General features: G+C 46.3%; 2 protein-coding genes across 4 annotated transcripts in view; one reads left to right on the forward strand and one right to left on the reverse strand.

Moving 5' to 3' along the window:
- The first annotated feature begins 2,419 nt into the window (after window positions 1–2,419).
- On the forward strand, window positions 2,420–13,825 carry ugcg (UDP-glucose ceramide glucosyltransferase). The gene is made up of 10 exons (XM_044174820.1): window positions 2,420–2,982; window positions 7,369–7,513; window positions 8,041–8,143; window positions 8,325–8,426; window positions 8,565–8,677; window positions 9,230–9,408; window positions 9,525–9,611; window positions 10,060–10,167; window positions 11,090–11,168; window positions 11,307–13,825. The coding sequence occupies exons 1-10, from the start codon at window positions 2,885–2,887 to the stop codon at window positions 11,475–11,477; spliced, it is 1,185 nt and encodes a 394-aa protein (XP_044030755.1). The 5' UTR covers window positions 2,420–2,884; the 3' UTR covers window positions 11,478–13,825.
- Window positions 13,826–13,905: 80 nt separating this feature from the next.
- Window positions 13,906–19,414, reverse strand: part of LOC122865862 (polypyrimidine tract-binding protein 3-like) — a 14,562-nt gene continuing 9,053 nt past the window's right edge. For all 3 annotated transcript variants that reach the window (XM_044174816.1, XM_044174815.1, XM_044174813.1), the window contains exons 11-14: window positions 19,279–19,371; window positions 18,293–18,515; window positions 18,089–18,166; window positions 13,906–17,894 (exon numbers count right to left, since the gene is read on the reverse strand). In XM_044174816.1, the coding sequence (XP_044030751.1) occupies window positions 17,762–17,894; window positions 18,089–18,166; window positions 18,293–18,515; window positions 19,279–19,371 (527 nt within the window). In that variant the 3' untranslated portion in view covers window positions 13,906–17,761. The remainder of the gene's footprint in view (window positions 17,895–18,088; window positions 18,167–18,292; window positions 18,516–19,278; window positions 19,372–19,414) is intronic.

The following is a 19,414-nucleotide window of genomic DNA, read 5'->3' on the forward strand; positions in this document are numbered from 1 at the left end:
CTCAGATGTGCAGATCTGCTGCTTTTCCTCTGAACGACTGTAATAACTGTGATGTTTGTTAATAACGTCGAGCTTCGGACTGTCGGTCGGACACGACGACACGCTGAAGGCGTCGCTTTGGGCTCTGGGTCGTCGTGACGGCGTTTCTCACCGTTTTCACCAGTTTTCCAAACCGATCGATGGATCGATCGATGGATCGACGGAGAAAAGAATGGGCAGATGGATCCAGAATGAAAAGCATCATCAGCTGCAGTCCGATACAAACCGGTTCAACATGAGCTCCAGCTCCACCAGCTGCAGCAGCAACATCCTGCTTTACATTAATGCACGAGGAATAATAACCTGATGATAGAATATATAACAGCACAGCAGCCACAGGGACGCTGCACTGCTTTAATGCTTTAATACTTTAGTTTTCAGAGTGTGTCGGTACTTTCGCTGCAGTATCGGGTCTGAGTGCTTCGTCCAGCGCTGCTCTCAGCTGGAAAACATTCAAATAAACTGTGGCTCCAGAAAGATCTTGAAAAACAAACTGTCTGTAAATGTGATTTAATAAATGTTAATAAACTCATCTGCGTTTCTTTGTTATTAACATGCAGCTCCAGAGGTGGAAGAAGTACTCCGACCTTTTACTGCAGTAACTCCACAGTGTAGAAAGTCCATCCATCCATCCATCCATTTTCTACCGCTTGGTCCCGTTAGGGGTCGCGGGTGACTGGAGCCTATCCCAGTGACTTTGGGCCTTAGGCAGGGTACACCCTGGACAGTGGCCAACTCGTCGCAGAGGCGAACACAGACACAGACAAGGACAGACAACCATTCACTCTCATTCATTCAATACGGGCAATTTAGAGTTATCAATTAACCTACACATGCATGTCTTTGGACGGTGGGAGGAAGCCGGAGAACCCGGAGAGAACCCACGGTAACACGGGAGAGGACATGCAGACTCCACCGAGAGATTGCGTGGCGTTGGTCTGGTCTGGGAATCGAACCCACGATCTCCTTATTGGGAGGCAGGAGCTTTAGCCGCTCTGCCACCGTGCACCCCACGTGTAGAAAGTCCTGCGATCAGATTCCCACGAAAGTCAAAGTATGAAAGTGTAAAAATATAAACTTAAAGTACCAAAAGTCCGAGTAACGCGTCAGCCTCCTGCGCTGCGTTCAGCCCCGACAAGATGTAGGAAAACGTTTAAAGGAAAATGGCGGTGCCTCGAACACCTTGTTGTGTAGCAAGTGCGCTGCCTTTTGAATAGGCGGGGTTTATATATGCGTGGCTGTGATTGGCTAACAGCTGACACGCCCACCACACGAGAGGAACTCCCTCAGAGCCGTTTCAGGAAACCGTCGCAAAGCGGTTTTCAGACTGAGCGTGTCCCTGGTCTGCAGTCCGGTTTTCCTCCCGTCAGCGGTGGAAAATGTGGTCAGATAGTGTTCCTGTGACTCACCTGTGACTCACCTGTGTGGGCGGAGCTTATCGGGTAACTTTGTCACATTTAGTTCATTATAGAAATGTGTAAATACTCTGTTAACAACGCGGAGAAGTGCCGCTGCAGTTCAGAAGGACGCGGCGATGAGCGCCGGGAGAACGGAGAAGTGGGCGTGTCTGATCGAGGACAAGCCTCTTTGGCCTGAAACAGGCCGCTGTTTGTTGGAGGGAAAGGTCACAGTATAGGTGCTCTAAACTACCACGTAACGAAGGAGTTTCACACAGATTTATTCGGCTGGTGCTGAGAAACCTGAGGCAGGATGTGGGGCGGCAGTACCGGCAACAGGAAGGGGACTCAGCGGGAGAAGCGCCGACCCGACGAGACAAGGTGTCGATACGCTCAGATTCACCCTCAGATCCGGCAAGTTTAAGGTCTTTCCGTTCAAACTGCCGTCGAGATATTCAGTCAGTCACAAGAACATTGGGGGGCAGGTAAGACTTCTTCTGCCAGCGCACGCGGGGCGGAGGGCTTTACAGAAAACAAATCTAGAAATGCTAAGTAGTATCAGTAAAGCAGAGGTTAAATGTTTAATCCGGGAAAAAACAAATCAAATGTGGCAAGAAAGGTGGGACGAAGTAACGAGGGCAGGTAGTGGCCACAGGAGAGAGGAAACCCGTGGCGGGCCGAGGCCAGGAGGTGGCAGGAAACAGGCCTGTGTGACGGACGCGAGGAAGAGGAGGCGGGAGCATGGAGGTCTGAGCCGTTTGGGACTCGGAGAGATGATGAGGAAGAAAGTGAGGGACTCGCATTAAAGCATCACTGAGGCTGCTGTGGCTTTTCATAGGATGTGATGGATAAACAGGAAGTGCGTGGCTGCCATGGAGAGCACGGAGGACTACACGTACTTCAGGGCGCGTGCGTGTGCGCGCGGGTTTCCCATCATTTTATTTTGTTTTATTTTGAAGGGATTTAGAGTCTGCCGCTGCTGCGCACTCCGGAGCGCGAGGCGGCGCTAATGCGCCACTGAGCGGCCAACCGCCGTCAAACAGGAAGAAGAAGAAGAAGAAGGTGTTTACCGGAAGTGTCGTTCTCGCTGTTGCTACCCAGCGTCCCGTGCCTGCCGCCGCTCCCCCCGGTTGGTCAGCTGACCGTCGGCCGGTCTGGTGACTGTCAAACCCCTGAAGCTCGCACCGTGACCCGTACACCAGCACCAGCAGGCCGAGGCCGGTGTCTGTGTCCCCGCTACCGGAGCTCCCGACGTTCCCCGCTGCCGCTACCTCTGCCGGAGGCCGGATAACTGGCCTAAACAAGCCGAGCTCGTCGCCCCCAGAGTCGGACTCTCACACTCCGCTCCTCCGATTGGTCCCACTCCGAGGCCGGCCAGCTGGTCGACTCTGTCCCGAGCCTCTGCGACCCCCAGCCGGCCCCCAGCCCCGGCAGCCCCGCTGACCGCCATGGCTCTGCTGGACCTCGCCATGCAGGGACTCGCCGTGTTCGGCTTCATCCTGTTCTTCGTGCTGTGGCTCATGCACTTCATGTCCATCATCTATGTGTAAGTCAGCCGCTGAGGGGCTAACTCCAGCGAGCTAACAGCTAGCCGTGTTCCTGCTCTGTTGTGTTCTGCTCTCACGTCTCTGTGACTTACGAGATTAAACATTAAATTACATTAAATTACATAAATGAGCGGGTTTCTGAAAGTGCGGCAGCCGATAAAGCCTCCGCGTGCGAGCGGTTATCTGTTGGGCGTTTTCCCGGTTACCCGCTAGCCGGTTAGCTCGCTCAGGGATCCGTGTAGCTGCTGGTAACCGTAATTAATTAATTAATTTAGAATTTATCCAGGTGGGACAGTTCATAACGAAGCTGAAATGGGTTTATTTCTTCGTACTGGTCATCATCACAGCTCTAACTCTGTCCCGTTCGTCAGCTGCATGAATTTCCTGTTTCCTCTGTTGACGCCGAACTACATTTTAAAACCGGTGGATTTAACAGCGTCGCGGTCAGCGGCCGCTGCTCTCGGGTGGTCGACAAAAGCAAAATGGCTTGTTGAAGTCTTAAGAGTCGCTCTTCAATTCGGCATTAATCAAATCACGTCGTAGCAAGCCATCCCCTACATTTAAAGGTTCTGAGTGAATTTCAGGGTTACTCCTGGCTCCTTCCACCATCTTTACACGGTGCAAACACAGAACTTAACTACTTTGTATTGGTTTAAAGAGATAATAACTGTAGATTAATGGGTTTTAAGTCATGTCAGGCACTTTAAAAGCGACACATTTTGTAAAGGAAGTTAGATTCAGTGGAGTTAAGGAAGGACAAAGCTTCTGAGGCAACCAGAGTTTTTCCAGTAACTCTTTTCCAATTAATTCACAGGTGTGTCTCCTTAAATACCTTAAAGGAATTTGATTTAAAAAAAAATCAGATTTCCGCACACACGGTCTGGTTTTGATATCTTTTAATTAAACCAAACAGAACCTGGAAAGACATAAAAATAAATTTGGCTGTGTACACTGAATCAGCAGATGTGACCCGGGAAGCTCCTGAAAGGTCGCTGAGTTTTGGGGTCACAGTAATCTGAATTCAGCTTTTTGCTGTCTGTTCGTCAGTCTGCACATTAATTCATTAATTTCCACAAATACACAATTTCCAGGATTTTAAATGCTCTATGTAATTCTCCGGGGGACTTAAAAAGATTATAGGATTTTCAGGAGTATCCAGGACTTTTAAAGACCCTCCAGATCTTTCCAGGACTTCGTAAGACTGAATAAGCACCAACTCTGTTGCAGGGATGCAGATTTTATATATACGTTATCACCTGTGTGGTCAGGACTTCGTCAGCCTGTTCAGGGTTCACACTGACTGACCATCTCACGGCAAACACGGCAGAGTTTGTTTAATCTGCAGCAAACAGGTTCAGAGTGAAACCTCCTCAGTGTGCATGTAACACCTCAGTCGACGGCCGCATCTAGTTATTATTTGCATCATTGATTAATCTGCCGATTATTTCCACAGTTACTTGTTTGGTCTGAAATGTTATAAAATAGTGACAAATCACAATTTCCTAAAGTCCAACGTGACGTCTCCAGACGTCTTTATTTGTCCGACCAACAGTCCAAAACCTAACCTCCGACTACCATCCGACTACCATCCGACTGCCCCAGACTGCCATCAGACTGCCCCAGACTACCATCCGACTGCCCCAGACTGCCATCCGACTGCCCCAGACTACCATCCGACTGCCCCAGACTACCATCCGACTACCATCCGACTACCATCCGACTGCCCCAGACTGCCATCAGACTGCCATCAGACTGCCCCAGACTACCATCCGACTGCCCCAGACTACCATCCGACTACCATCCGACTACCATCCGACTGCCATCCGACTGCCATCCGACTACCATCCGACTGCCCCAGACTGCCATCCGACTGCCCCAGACTACCATCCGACTACCATCCGACTACCATCCGACTGCCCCAGACTGCCATCAGACTGCCATCAGACTGCCCCAGACTACCATCCGACTGCCCCAGACTACCATCCGACTGCCATCCGACTGCCATCCAACTGCCCCAGACTACCATCCGACTACCATCCGACTGCCCCAGACTGCCATCAGACTGCCATCCGACTGCCCCAGACTACCATCCGACTACCATCCGACTGCCCCAGACTGCCATCCGACTGCCCCAGACTACCATCCGACTACCATCCGACTGCCCCAGACTGCCATCCGACTGCCATCAGACTGCCATCAGACTGCCCCAGACTGCCATCCGACTGCCCCAGACTGCCATCAGACTGCCATCCGACTGCCCCAGACTGCCATCAGACTGCCCCAGACTACCATCCGACTACCATCCGACTGCCCCAGACTACCATCCGACTACCATCCGACTACCAATCAGACTGCCCCAGACTACCATCCGACTGCCATCCGACTGCCATCCGACTGCCATCCGACTGCCATCCGACTACCATCAGACTGCCATCAGACTGCCATCAGACTGCCATCCGACTACCATCAGACTGCCCCAGACTGCCATCAGACTGCCCCAGACTGCCATCAGACTGCCATCAGACTGCCCCAGACTGCCATCAGACTGCCATCAGACTGCCATCAGACTGCCCCAGACTGCCATCAGACTGCCATCAGACTGCCCCAGACTGCCATCCGACTGCCCCAGACTGCCATCCGACTACCATCCGATTGCCCCAGACTGCCATCCGACTGCCATCCGACTGCCATCCGACTGCCATCCGACTGCCATCCGACTGCCATCAGACTGCCCCAGACTGCCATCAGACTGCCCCAGACTGCCATCAGACTGCCATCAGACTGCCCCAGACTGCCATCAGACTGCCATCAGACTGCCCCAGACTGCCATCAGACTGCCATCAGACTGCCCCAGACTGCCATCCGACTGCCCCAGACTGCCATCCGACTGCCCCAGACTGCCATCCGACTACCATCCGATTGCCCCAGACTGCCATCCGACTGCCCCAGACTGCCATCCGACTGCCCCAGACTGCCATCCGACTGCCCCAGACTACCATCAGACTGCCCCAGACTACCATCCGACTACCATCCGATTGCCCCAGACTACCATCAGACTGCCATCCGACTGCCATCAGACTGCCATCCGACTGCCCCAGACTACCATCCGACTACCATCCGACTGCCCCAGACTGCCATCCGACTGCCATCAGACTGCCATCAGACTGCCCCAGACTGCCATCCGACTGCCCCAGACTGCCATCAGACTGCCATCCGACTGCCCCAGACTGCCATCAGACTGCCCCAGACTACCATCCGACTACCATCCGACTGCCCCAGACTACCATCCGACTACCATCCGACTACCATCCGACTACCATCCGACTACCATCCGACTACCAATCAGACTGCCCCAGACTACCATCCGACTACCATCCGACTACCATCCGACTACCATCCGACTACCATCCGACTACCAATCAGACTGCCCCAGACTACCATCCGACTGCCATCCGACTGCCATCCGACTGCCATCCGACTGCCATCAGACTGCCATCCGACTGCCCCAGACTGCCATCCGACTGCCCCAGACTGCCCCAGACTGCCATCCGACTGCCCCAGACTGCCATCCGACTGCCCCAGACTGCCATCCGACTGCCCCAGACTGCCATCAGACTGCCATCAGACTGCCCCAGACTGCCATCAGACTGCCCCAGACTGCCATCCGACTGCCCCAGACTGCCATCCGACTGCCCCAGACTACCATCAGACTGCCCCAGACTACCATCCGACTACCATCCGATTGCCCCAGACTACCATCAGACTGCCATCCGACTGCCCCAGACTGTCCTCTCACTGTGTATCATCATATGACCCAACCTTTTATTACAATGTGATGAATGTATGAAAAATCACTGATAAAATAATCACACTGATGTTCAAATCAATCTTTTACACGGTGAATCAGACTTAAGTCTTGTGTACAAGAAAACCATCAGTGACTCGTTTGTTAGTTTTAAACAGCTTGCTGCGAATGATTGATCGGACCAACGGAAGTTTGTAGATCACTAACATGATAATTCTTATAATTCGTCTTAAAGTCGATATTTTCATGATCATATCTGACTGTAATTTAATCAAAACAATGTTCCAGCTCTCACTGCGTCGTCGTCCTCTCTACCTGCTGATGATCTCTGGAATCATGTGACCGACACGTCACAAATATAATAAAACTGTAGATTCGATAACTTTGTAAGTCTCGAGAGGGGGAACTGGTTTAAAAGTATCTGCTTGAAAACAAAGACGGCAAACGGGCGAGGAGGACGAAGCTGTTCTGTTTGATGCACATCCTGAACAGTTTAAAATCAAACCTCAGATGCTGTACTGTCACCGTTGGTGCCGCTGATCACGTGGTTTCTGACCTCTGACCCCTCTGTCTCTTTCAGGCGTCTCCACCTCCACAAGAAAAGGTCAGAGGTCAAACAGCCATTCGTGCAGCTGGCAGGAGTTTCTCTGCTGAAGCCACTGAAGGGCGTCGACCCGAACCTGATCTCCAACCTGGAGACATTTTTTACACTGGATTACCCCAAGGTGACGCTAACTACCCCCAACCCACCTAATCACCCCTAACTACCATCCCACTACCCCCGACTGCCATTTGTCTCTTGCTGACTACCCCAACTACTCTTTGACTGCCCACGACTACCATCCATCCGCCTCCGTCGACCATCGTAGCGCCCCCCTACTACCATCCAACTTCCTGCAACTTCAGTCTGACTCTCCGAACTACCATTTGACTAATCCTTACCGCTTCCGACAGACCTCGACTACCATATTACCTCCCGGACTAACATCCCTTTACGGTCTGACCGCCCCTACCACCAACCGACTGCACCTGGGTACGCTCTGACGGCCAAGACCATCTGACCACCGTTTGTCTGCTCTGCGACTAGCAACCAATTGGCCCGAGCTATCGCCTGACTGTCCCAAAGTACCATCTGATTGCCCCTAACTGCTACCCAACGCCCCCCGACTGCCCCCAGCTACAGTCTACCTAAACACGTCTGTTTCAGGCAGGGATTCGTTCGTACAGTAATTTGAACCTTTTTGTTTTGCAGTATGAGATCCTGCTGTGCGTTCAGGATCAAGACGATCCAGCTGTTGACGTCTGTAAAAAGTTGTTGGGCAAATATCCGAACATAGACGCTCGATTATTCATCGGTGAGAAAAGACTTGTTTATTTCTTGTTCGCTGTTTGTTCTGTCATTCGACATATTACACGCTGACTTTATTCTACCGTTTATTCTGTTATGTTCTTGAAGCGACTAGCTTTAAGTAACTCACTTTTTTGAGTCCTTTCGTTAGCAGCTAATGTTTGCATGTGTTGTTCTTTGGTTCTCAGGGGGGAAGAAAGTTGGAATCAACCCCAAGATCAACAACCTGATGCCGGGCTACGAAGGAGCCAAATACAGCCTGGTCTGGATCTGCGACAGCGGCATCAGAGGTCAGTGAAGTTTTAGTTTTTGGCTGATGTACGAGCTGTAGACGCTGAGACTTGTTCATCATAATTGATAATGCTAACTCTGTGTGTGTGTGTGTGTGTGTGTGTGTGTGTGTGTGTGTGTGTGTGTGTGTGTGGCAGTGAAACCTGACACCCTGACAGATCTGACCAATCAGATGACAGAGAACGTGGGATTGGTCCACGGGTTGCCATATGTTGCTGAACGCCAAGGCTTCGCCGCCACACTGGAGCAGGTAATGCTAACAAGCTAACATCATGCTAAGTCTGCTGACTGGTTTCCAAGTGCGCATGCGATAAAAACCTTCGCCAATGGCATGTTAAATTATGTCTTTGAATGCTATTTAGCACTAGCCTCTGAAGCTAATGAGACTCAAATTTTATAGCTAGATTTTTCTAGCTATTCCAGATTTTTAATAACAATAATATAAAGAGTTCGGCCTCGCCCGGCTGTGTGGTCAGAGTGCAGTGAGATAACTCCTGTTATAAATACAACTGAACAAGCTTTGAATAGCTGTCAGCGGTAACATTACTATTACACGTTTTCTTTTTGAATGTTGACATGTTGATTACATCTTACTCGCTATTATTTTTTAAGCTCACTATCTAGCTGTTGGATGCTAACACATCATTTCCTTACTCTGTTATTCTAACAAATGCTAAATCTGACTTGTCTTTTCAGAAGCTAATGCTAACCTCGCTTCTACCTCTCAGCTAACGCGATGAGGATAAAGTGTTTTTTCTCTTTTTGTAAGTGCTAACAAATGCTAATGCTAACCTGTGTTTAGGTGTATTTTGGGACGTCCCATCCTCGCTCCTACATCTCTGCTAATGTGACAGGGATCAAGTGTGTGACGGGGATGTCGTGTCTGATGAGGAAGGACGTGTTGGATCAAGCCGGCGGGTTGGTCGCCTTCGCTCAGTACATCGCTGAGGATTACTTCATGGCTAAAGCCATCGCTGACAGGTTAGCATGTTAGCATTAGCACTTGTAGTTTGGCTGATGTCATGTGGTTTTTCCAAAGGGAAATGAAACGGATGATTTATTACTTCCTGTTTCCTGTCCCGTATCTGTCCCCTCAGGGGCTGGAAGTTCTCCATGGCGACACAGGTGGCGCTGCAGAATTCTGGGTCGTACTCGATTGGCCAGTTCCAGTCGCGCATGATCAGGTAACCTCAGAACTCTTTATCTGATTGGCTGTTTGTATTATTCATATTTAAATAACGTTTTTTTCCTACTCGCCCCCGACTCTGTAATAATATCATAATATAATTACACAGTTCTGTAATGTTGTCAGATTGTGATATTATATATATTTAAAGTGGAGAATTCATATGTGATTATATTTTACAACTCTAGCGATGGCCTTAATGTTTGTAAGTGTGAAAATTTCTCCTGTTTTATTACATGTATAATGTATTTTATTCTTTCTGTTTTCTAAGATAGCTGTATTCATTTGAATCATTCACTGAGGTGATTAAATGTAGTATTTCTGAATAAAATGTCAGCCACATACTGTAGTTACGTAGATGCTTTATATACAGTTGTATGTTTGAAGGTTAATTGTCGACGTATTAAATCCGATGAAGTTAATAAAGGTGTGTTTTGTGTTCTCAGGTGGACGAAGCTGCGGATCAACATGCTTCCTGGCACCGTGCTGGAGCCCGTCTCCGAGTGCTTCCTGGCCAGCCTCATCATTGGCTGGGCCGCTCATCACGTGTTCAGGTACGCAGCCAGTCACGGAGCAGCAGCTGCTACGATGATGTCGAGCGTGTTTTCGTTCTCTTGATGCAAACACTTCCTGGTTTATTGTTCTGGGTGGAAATAATATCTATTTTTACGCTGCAATATCGATATAAATCCCGACACACGCATTTTCTCTAGAATAACTTCTCCAATAGTGCAAACACGTGACGATCTTATAGACCATGATGCATTGCTGCAGATTAAACTACCAACAGTATATAACCGTAAACATCAGCAGTGAAGCTAGCTAGTTAGCAGCTAGGAATAAAACTAAAACCAGAGGCCTCGCAGATACGTTCTGGAGCTGGAAGCTGTGGGTGGAGTAATCAGAGCGATCAGATGATTGATCGCGTTCTCTCATGACTCGTACAATCATTCGTAGCTGCTAACTAGCTAACGTTAGCTGTTCGCAGTCTGGACCAGCTGCTCGCTGCGTGGCCGCTGAGGTAACTTCCCCTCGGCGGCGCCCAGCACACACACTCACAGCGGTATGTGTTTGTGTGGAGATCAGCAGCTGTTTCCTCGGCGAGCGACGCATGAACGGCACGGCGATGCGAAGTTGTCGCAGCAGGAAGTTGTCGCAGCAGGAAGTCGTCGCAGCAGGAAGTCGTCGCTGCAGGAAGTCGTCGCTGCGCGGCGGCTGAAATCCATCTCCTTTAAAAAAAGTGACGTTGTGTTTTCGCTGCGTGATATTGGCGTTCTGTGTGAGCGTGAATATTACAAAAACGGTTCGGAAACACGGACGTGCGAATTGACGGCACGGAACCCCCCCAGCGTGGATGTGATGTCATTCAGGGTCACGCCTCCTCTGTGCATCCAAACAAGTGTGACGGCTGGTCGAGGTCAGCGGCGGCCCTGTTTAATCTGTGTGTGTGTGTGTGTGTGTGTGTGTGTGCTGAAGGTGGGACATGATGGTCTTCTTCATGTGTCACTGTCTCGCCTGGTTTATATCCGACTACATCCAGCTGACTGGAGTTCAGGTAAGTTTGTGTTTTAAATTTTAACACAAACATTCAGACCGACGTGAAGGTTTTTTCAAGCTAAATGAGAAATGTTTTGTTTTTATATATATATATATATATATATATATAAAAACGCTCTCCCTCTCCTTCCCGCAGGGCGGCCCGCTCAGCTTCTCGAAGCTGGACTTCGCGGTGGCCTGGTTCATCAGAGAGTCGATGGCGGTGCAGATCTTCCTGTCGGCTCTGTGGGACCCGACTATCAGCTGGAGGACCGGACGGTACCGGCTGCGCTGCGGCGGCACCGCCGAGGAGATCCTCGACGTCTAGTTACCACGGCGACCGGCTGCACGCTCCTCCTCGCGACCGGCGGGGAGGAAGAGGAGGAGACGAGAGAAAGAGACTGATGTTTATTTGTTTTTTATGAGAAAAACTGAAGTGTGTGCGTGAGCGCGCGCGTGTGTTTTTAACTATTTATGTTCCTTTTGGTGCTAAAACGGAATGATGCCAGAACAAGCCAATGAGAGCGCAGCAGGGAAGGAAAGCAAAAAAGGACAAAAGAAGTGGGAGGTAGCGACGCGTCGCACTGAACTGTCCGATCTTTGATCGCAGCTGATTGCTCAGTCTCTGAAAACGGAGAAAACCAATCGACCAATCGGGAGAGAGGAGTTAAAATGGCCTCTTCCCGTTGGTTGATTTTCTTCAACTTTAATGTTTCATGAAGTTTGTGAAGTTTTTTATGGAAACAAAGAACAGCTGAGACATTAACCGTGAAGCTTGATCACAACTGATGAAGCAGAATTCATAGTTCTGAGATCTTTTACTTTGAAAACCGCTTGAGTTTCCTCTCACAGATTCAGACTGACGGTTTTCAAAATAAAATATTTCGGTTGTATAAGTTCGGCTGTTTAAATGTCAACAGGAAGTATTCAGTAGCGGTTAAATTGTTACGGCTGTTGTTTGCCTCCGTAGTTTTTGCATTGAGAAAAGACTGTAAATAATTTAGCATAAATAGATTTTTGGCCCGAAAATCCAAAACTAGGAGCTAAAAGAGGCTAAAATGTGCGTCGCGCTGCAGCTGAGCCCGACGCTTCCACCCAACAAAAACCGGCTGGAGACGTTTTCTCGTTCTGACCGGTGGGACCCGGGACTGCAGTCAGCTCCTGGATCCACAACGGCCCCGGGTCCGAGGGCTGGACTCGACGTGATGTTTGGGAACTATCGGGGAGCAGTTTGCAGTCCTGAACGTCTCTGACTCTTTCATTCAGAGTATTAAGTGAGTCAGTATTGGGACGAGGGACGGACATGTGTTGTTTATGGACGTTGACTTCCCAACTAGTTCAAGAAGACAAAGACAGAAACAAAACGTAACTAATATAAACGGGCGAACATACTGAGGAGACGGGATGTCTCACGTCTTCACAGTAAAAACAATCTGTCCAAAGGAACTTCAGTTCCTGCAAACTATTCGTTCAAAAAGCTCAATTTTCTCATAATTCTGAGATTCATATTACAAGAAAATGCCTCAGTTGTTTTCCTTCGAGTGTTTCTGTTTGATTGAGCGTCAGTCTAAAAATATTGATTTGTGCAGCTTTGAGGTTAAAAAATAATAATAATAATGTGAATACGATCAGCGAATGAGGAAAAACTGAATTCTGATACATTTTCTCAAATGTTCGGCTGATTTCTGTAACAAAAAATGCGTTTTACGAAAGGGTACTGCTCGTGATTATCCTCTGTATCTCACCGCGAAATGATCTAATAATAACAGAAAACGTATTTTGTAATTTAAAAAAGACGTCAAAATTACAAGATCTTTATTTTGTAATTACAAAATCGGTACCTTTTTAAATGTGAAACTCATCTTGTGATTACAAAATCGTAGCTATAAAAAAATCTCATCTGTCTTTTTTTCGTAGTTACAGAACCCGTAACGAGTAAAAAACCCGTCTGCGGCGTCTTTGTCTCGTGATTTGAACAGGAGTCACGGGATCTTTGTCTCGTAGTTACGAAATCGGTACCTCGTTATTATAAAAAAAGTAAATCTGTATTTTGTAATTATAAAAAGGAACTCGGGGAAGCGTACGAGATCCTAAGTCTTATTATAAAAATGTCTTAATTTCTTTAGCGCTTCTGTCGCACGGGACAGTGACACAAACTAACACCCCCCGCCAAAACACAGACCACGACTCCACGCTGAACTCCAGTATTCTGACGTTTAATGGTCGCGACATTTCATGTGATTCAAACATCAAATAAAACACAGGACCAAATAAATTAAAAAAAGAAAATTAAAGACAAAAATCCACATTTCTGAGCTTTGTTTGTTCGGCAGAGTCTCGACACTGTACTGTGTGTGTGTGTGTGTGTGTGTGTGTGTGTGTGTGTGTGTGTGTGTGTGTGTGTGTGTGTGTACGATCGCAGGTGTTTTTTAAAGCCATGTTGCTTTACTGTTAGCCCTTAGCTGTTAGCGTAGCCACAGGGGGTTTGGTTGATGACATCAGCTTCGAGTCGGACGAACCCCAGTCGCCGTCGTCCAATAGGATCAGTAGGACTCTTATTTGTTTATTGTTGTTTTTTTAAATTACAATTATCTGCTGTAGTCTGCGAACCGACCAATCACAGTTGAGGATTGTGTCAACACAGGAACAATAAAGTTTTATCCTTTAAAAGCTGCACTTTAGTGTGTTGTTTGTTGAAAATTTCCCCCAGTTTGATTGGCTGGGAGGGCAAAGGTGGCAGAAACCGAGGCCAGTCATTGGTTGTCAATGATTTATTTAATTTTTCAGTGATTCATGCTACAACTTCCTGTCACACTTTCAGTATAAATAAAAATCCATGTTTTGTTTCTGGATCAAGCACAGATAAAAGCCCCCCCTCCTTCATGCACTGGTTCAATATTAAAAAATATTTCATATAACAATAACAGTCCCACAATGCACCACAGGTACTTTACATTCATTAGCATAAAAAACAAAGGGTACATCTGGGTATAAAAACAGTTCGGGTTGAGTTTTATGCCGTTAAAGTGTCAAAGGAAAAAAATAAACTTCAAAGTAAATTTGTGGATAACTAATAATAAACCAGCGAACATATTCTAAATGATTAAAACCGGTTTTAATTAACTAAGACTGTATCTGAACATCTGAACGGGTTTCAAACAGTTTTCTGTTCTTACGTCTTTATTTTCCAGCGATACTCGCGTTACACACCGGTTACATGTAGCGAGTGTGTAACAAACACTTTGATGTAAACGTAACATTTTACACTTCGCGTTCTGTACCGTGTAACAAGTACCGCAAGTCAAAGGCCGGCATACGTCATGCATTATAACATGTGACAACAGTTGTACAACCAGCTCACGAGCACTGGAACGTGTTAGCTACAGTTACAGTGCTACACTTTACAATACGCGGGTTTTAGCGTGTAGTGTATGTTGTGTAAGTATGCTTATAATTACATATTATACGTATTGTAACGTGTAACAAGTATTTTTTACATCTGCGTATGTAAGATACTACTTTAGTATTTAACGTGTAACGTCTTGCAATACTTATAATTACATGTATTGTAAAGTGTAACAAGTAACGTGTCAAAACTACGTGAGATACAAGTTCAGTAGTTATTATTTGACACAGAACATGTTACAGTACTTATAATTACACGTTAATAAGTGTACGCAGCTGTTCCAGCTGTGTGTGTAGCTACGTTACAAACGACTAACGTTTCACCTGTAACTTCTCACAACTTCACACGTGTAAAATGTCTGTCGCTGTGTTTCATGTTACAATGTGTGACGTCAACATTTAAAACACAAACAGCGACTCAGCGCTCACCAACAACAGCGACGAGAAACGTTTAATGAAGTTTTGAAATGCATGCTGGGAAATTTAACAGAGTAGGCGGAGATGCCGGCTTCCTTTGGTTCTGATTGGTTACCACATCACGGGGCGTGTGGTACGATGGAATGGGTGGGGCTACGTGCAGATGGGGGCGGGGCTACATTCCATTCAACAAAACCCCACCTTTATAAGACGTGTGACGTCACAGCTCTGATGTGACGTCACAGCTCTGATGTGGGGAAAACGGAGGACAAAAACACTTTCACTTCCTGTGAAACAAGTTTTGTAACTCGTTACTTGAATTACACGAAGACATGAAAACCTTAAAATGTACATAATTATACGTTAAAATATGTTTTGTGTTACGAGTAGCAAGTTAAAAATGACTTAATGTAAGAAGTAAAAACCTGTTTCGAAAGCCATTTAAACAGGAAGTGACACCATAACGGGAGAACGAGTTGGTCCAATTAAAAGGCACGCAAACTTTGGCTTGGTTTGACCCCGCCCCCCTCTTTTTTTCAAGGCTTCATAATCACCTAATTTAATTTTAAAACGTTTTTCAGACGTTTCCAAAAATTCTAATTAAAAATGTATTTTGGAATCTATCTGCTGAAACAAAAGAAACCCAACAACGCAGAGCTTAGCCAACGCCGCCCTTTCACTCTATATCTACAACATTTAACCAAAGGTCAGAGGTCAGAAGGCAAATTGGGAATCAGCAGCTTCCTGTTTTTAGTGGCTTATTTCCTGTTTAAAGAAAATCATCAACGCCAGAAATCCATAAAATGAAAATAAAAACGGCCACAAAGTTTCTTAAACGGTGGAGCAAAAATAATCTAAAAAACAAGAGCTGGATCTGAATTAAATCTGTTTTTAATAGAAAAGAAGAAGGTGGGACATTTGAAGATCAACCAATCACAGCTCAGCTTGATACACACACACACACACAGAGATATATTTATACACACACATATAAATACACACACGCAGGTGCGACAGGTGGGCGGGACATCAAAAGCATTACCTATTTCATGTTGTACAGTATAAATACATTCATGAATAAAAAACCTTCCCAAAAAATATATACCGACAATACGACAAATAACAAAAAAATATTTTTTACTAAGTGAAAAAATTCTACAAAAAAATCCAAAGTCAGATCAACATGAGCCGCCACCAAGACTCCACCCAAACACCACCCAAAAAATCAAAAACCAGCAGAATTCAGAGAAATAAGGCACAGAGGAAGGTTGAGATCGCAGCCACCTACAATTCTACATTAATAATAATCAATAATTAATAAAAATCAAAGACCAATTTTTATCCATGCTGAGTAACTTTAAATATATAAAAAGAAAATTAAATATTTCCGTCATTTGGGCATTTTGAGAAAAAGCAGATTTTATTTTGAAAATTCTCTTTTTAACTTTAAAATGATTTTTTTCTGCATTCGTTTAACATTTAGACAATAAAAGTTCAACTCACATTAGCTCCTTGTTGAACTCCACTACCCACAATGCATTGCTACTGGGCGCTCAGGAATGTGCTCTGTAACCATGGCGACACGCCTGGTCCGTGTGTCGTCGCCCGTCACCGTGATATCAGAGTGTTTGTAGGCACAGAAAGCTCGGTGGCGATGGGGCTCTCCCATTGGTCCGCTTGTTCCCTCCACGGGCCAATCAGAAGCCCTGAGTCTGGATGCTTAGTCAGTCCAAAGGTCAAAGGTCAGATGAAGGGGTCCGAAAGAAAAACAGTCAAAGTCCAGCGGAGGGTCACAACTTCAGCACTGATGCTAACGAGCTACTAGCCTGTTAGCTTTGACTTTAGTTAACAATTAGCATGTTAGCCTTGACTTTTAGCCTGCATTTAAGCTAGTTAGCTGTTAGCCACAGTAGGGCTTGTAGGTGCGGCTGCCTGAAGAGAATTGCGGGATTTTGTACGTCGCTTTGAGAGAGTTGGTTGGTTTCGGCGTTCAGATGAGTAAGTTAGTGATCTGAGACAGAGCGACGTCTGCTACGGCGATCGATAACAAGCCTTAAATAATCTTTAAACAGGCGCTCGCTACGTATCGTGACTTCTGTATTACGTTGTACAATTTATGTTTCTGCTTGTGTGAGTGATTTTTCCTCAAATACTCCCTGTATTGTTATTTGTATTGACTTGTAGTGTATTTGTATAAAATTGTTTTGTTAATAAAGTTTTTTTTAAAGCTTGCTAGCTTCCATAAAGTATAATGTTCACACATGCGTGGTACAAGTCGGGCGCCGACAGGGCTGAACGAATTAGGTGAGAAAAGTGCAGTTTGATTCTGACCAATATTGACCCTTCAATTCACTAAGCCCCGCCCCCCGTAGTTACTGTTGCTAAGCTGTCAATCTTTCTGTTCAGCACATTAACGGCGTACAGTGATAACAACGGGTCCGTGTTGTCAGACAGACGTAAACGCTGACCGCCCGCAGCGTGACGAGGACCTGGGCCGTTCCTGCAACACTAACTCACCTGAACGTGTCCCGCTAACATAAAGACTTCAGCAGCAGCAGGTCCAGCGTGCAGCGAGACCACTTCCTGTTCTGGCCTCTAAGATCACTGTAATACATTTAAAACATTTATCTCTAAATCTAAATTTACGCGCTGCTGTTCAGCTTCAGCCGTCTGAACACGTCATGATAACGAGCTAAGCTCGAAACTAACAGGCTAATAGTTCGTAAACACGGAGGTTAAACGGCCGACCCTCCTTACATCTGTGTGTGGAGAGTCTCCTGGGGTCAAAGGTCAGATGGTGGACTTGGAGAAGGAGACTCGGAGGTGCTGGTTGTGGTCCAGCTGATGGTCATGCAGAGCGATGAGCGCCTCGATGGCTTCCTCCACCGACGCCAGCTGCATCAGAGCCATCTTCCTGTCCTTCCTGTGACAGCAGGGGAAGTGACATCATCAAAAACACGAGGCAGCCACGTTCGGTCTACTGTGACCGATACCGGAGTTTAAAAATCTGATATCGTGCCGTCCGACAGGAACTGATCTTTTAGCCAGAACAAACTAAGCGCCTGGATCCGGAGCCTGCGGACGGGTTAGACGGTTTACAGGTGTGCTGGTACTCACTGGAAAAACTTGAAGGCTTTCACTGTGAATCCACCGGCGGAGAACAAATCCTTCAGCTCGTCCTCCGCCGCCGACGAGCTAGCAGACGAGCAGGGAGGGCGAGAGAAACATGTTTACACAACAACTGTAGAAAGTCACAAAACCTAAAACTACGCAGCGGAACAGATTCGCAGCTTTAGCGCAGGTGAGTAAAAGAAGCCTTACGGGATGTTGGACAGGTGCAGCGTGGCCGACGGAGGGAAGATGTTGTTAAAATTTTTGGATCCGGGTTTTTTGAAGCGGTGGAGGGCGGAGCCTGAGAAGTCCCGAGTCAGCGCCTGTTCTTCCTGCCCCGCCCCCCCGCGAGGCAGCTGCACCACCGGGTGTTTGGACAACATCACCCGAATCACGTTACCATGGAGACGCTGGCCGTTCAGGTGACTCATCGCTGTCGGGAAGAATAAATGAATAAATCAGAGAAAATGTTAAAATTTGGCGCTTTTTCCTGAAAAAAAAAAAAAACATAAATTCACTTAAATTTTACTCAGAAACATCCGTTCAGTCAGCGGGAAAACTAAAGTTAATGTTTATCTTGTTTTCAGTATTTTATAAAACAACCGGACTGAAGAACAAAGTGTGTTTATATATATATATATATATATATATATATATATATATATATATATATATATATATATATATATATATATATATATATATATATATATGAATATAATCTATATATTTAATATATTTTTGATGTATTTTCACTGTAAAACGTCCAGCTGAGTATCTTGTTTGTTTAATATCAGCCAATAATATGTCAGTAATACAGTTTTGGCTCCAAACAAATGAGGAGTTAAAAAACAAATATAACTTTGTTTTGTTGACCATAAAGTCATGATCTACTTTCCATTTCCAAAAATGTTATTCTCATTAATTAAACTACTTTATTCAGTTATCAAACTCTTCTGGCAGTTTTATTCTCGAAGACCGAAATTAATTTAACAATAAATCTGATGCTACAACATTTATGAAATCCTGTTTTCTTCTATGAAATAATGACAGGATGTTTCCCGAGTCCACCGAGAAGCTGCTTAAAGATCAGTACTTTATGATGCCGGCAGCGTCGAACTCTCGTGTTTCCTGAAACACGGCTCACGTCGTTAACAGAAAGGGTTTTAAAAGAAAGAAAAGTAACTGTGTCGGACCGAGTTGAGCCTGAGTGGCGTCGCTCATCTGAACCAGAGCGTTTTCCTTCTTGTTGAAGAGGATTTTCACTCTCTGAACGTCCCCGTAAACACCTGCAAACACAGAACACAGCACGAGTGACAGGAGCTGAAGAAG

The sequence above is a fragment of the Siniperca chuatsi genome, linkage group LG18 (genome assembly GCF_020085105.1).
Source record: "Siniperca chuatsi isolate FFG_IHB_CAS linkage group LG18, ASM2008510v1, whole genome shotgun sequence".
Lineage (NCBI taxonomy): Eukaryota > Metazoa > Chordata > Actinopteri > Centrarchiformes > Sinipercidae > Siniperca > Siniperca chuatsi.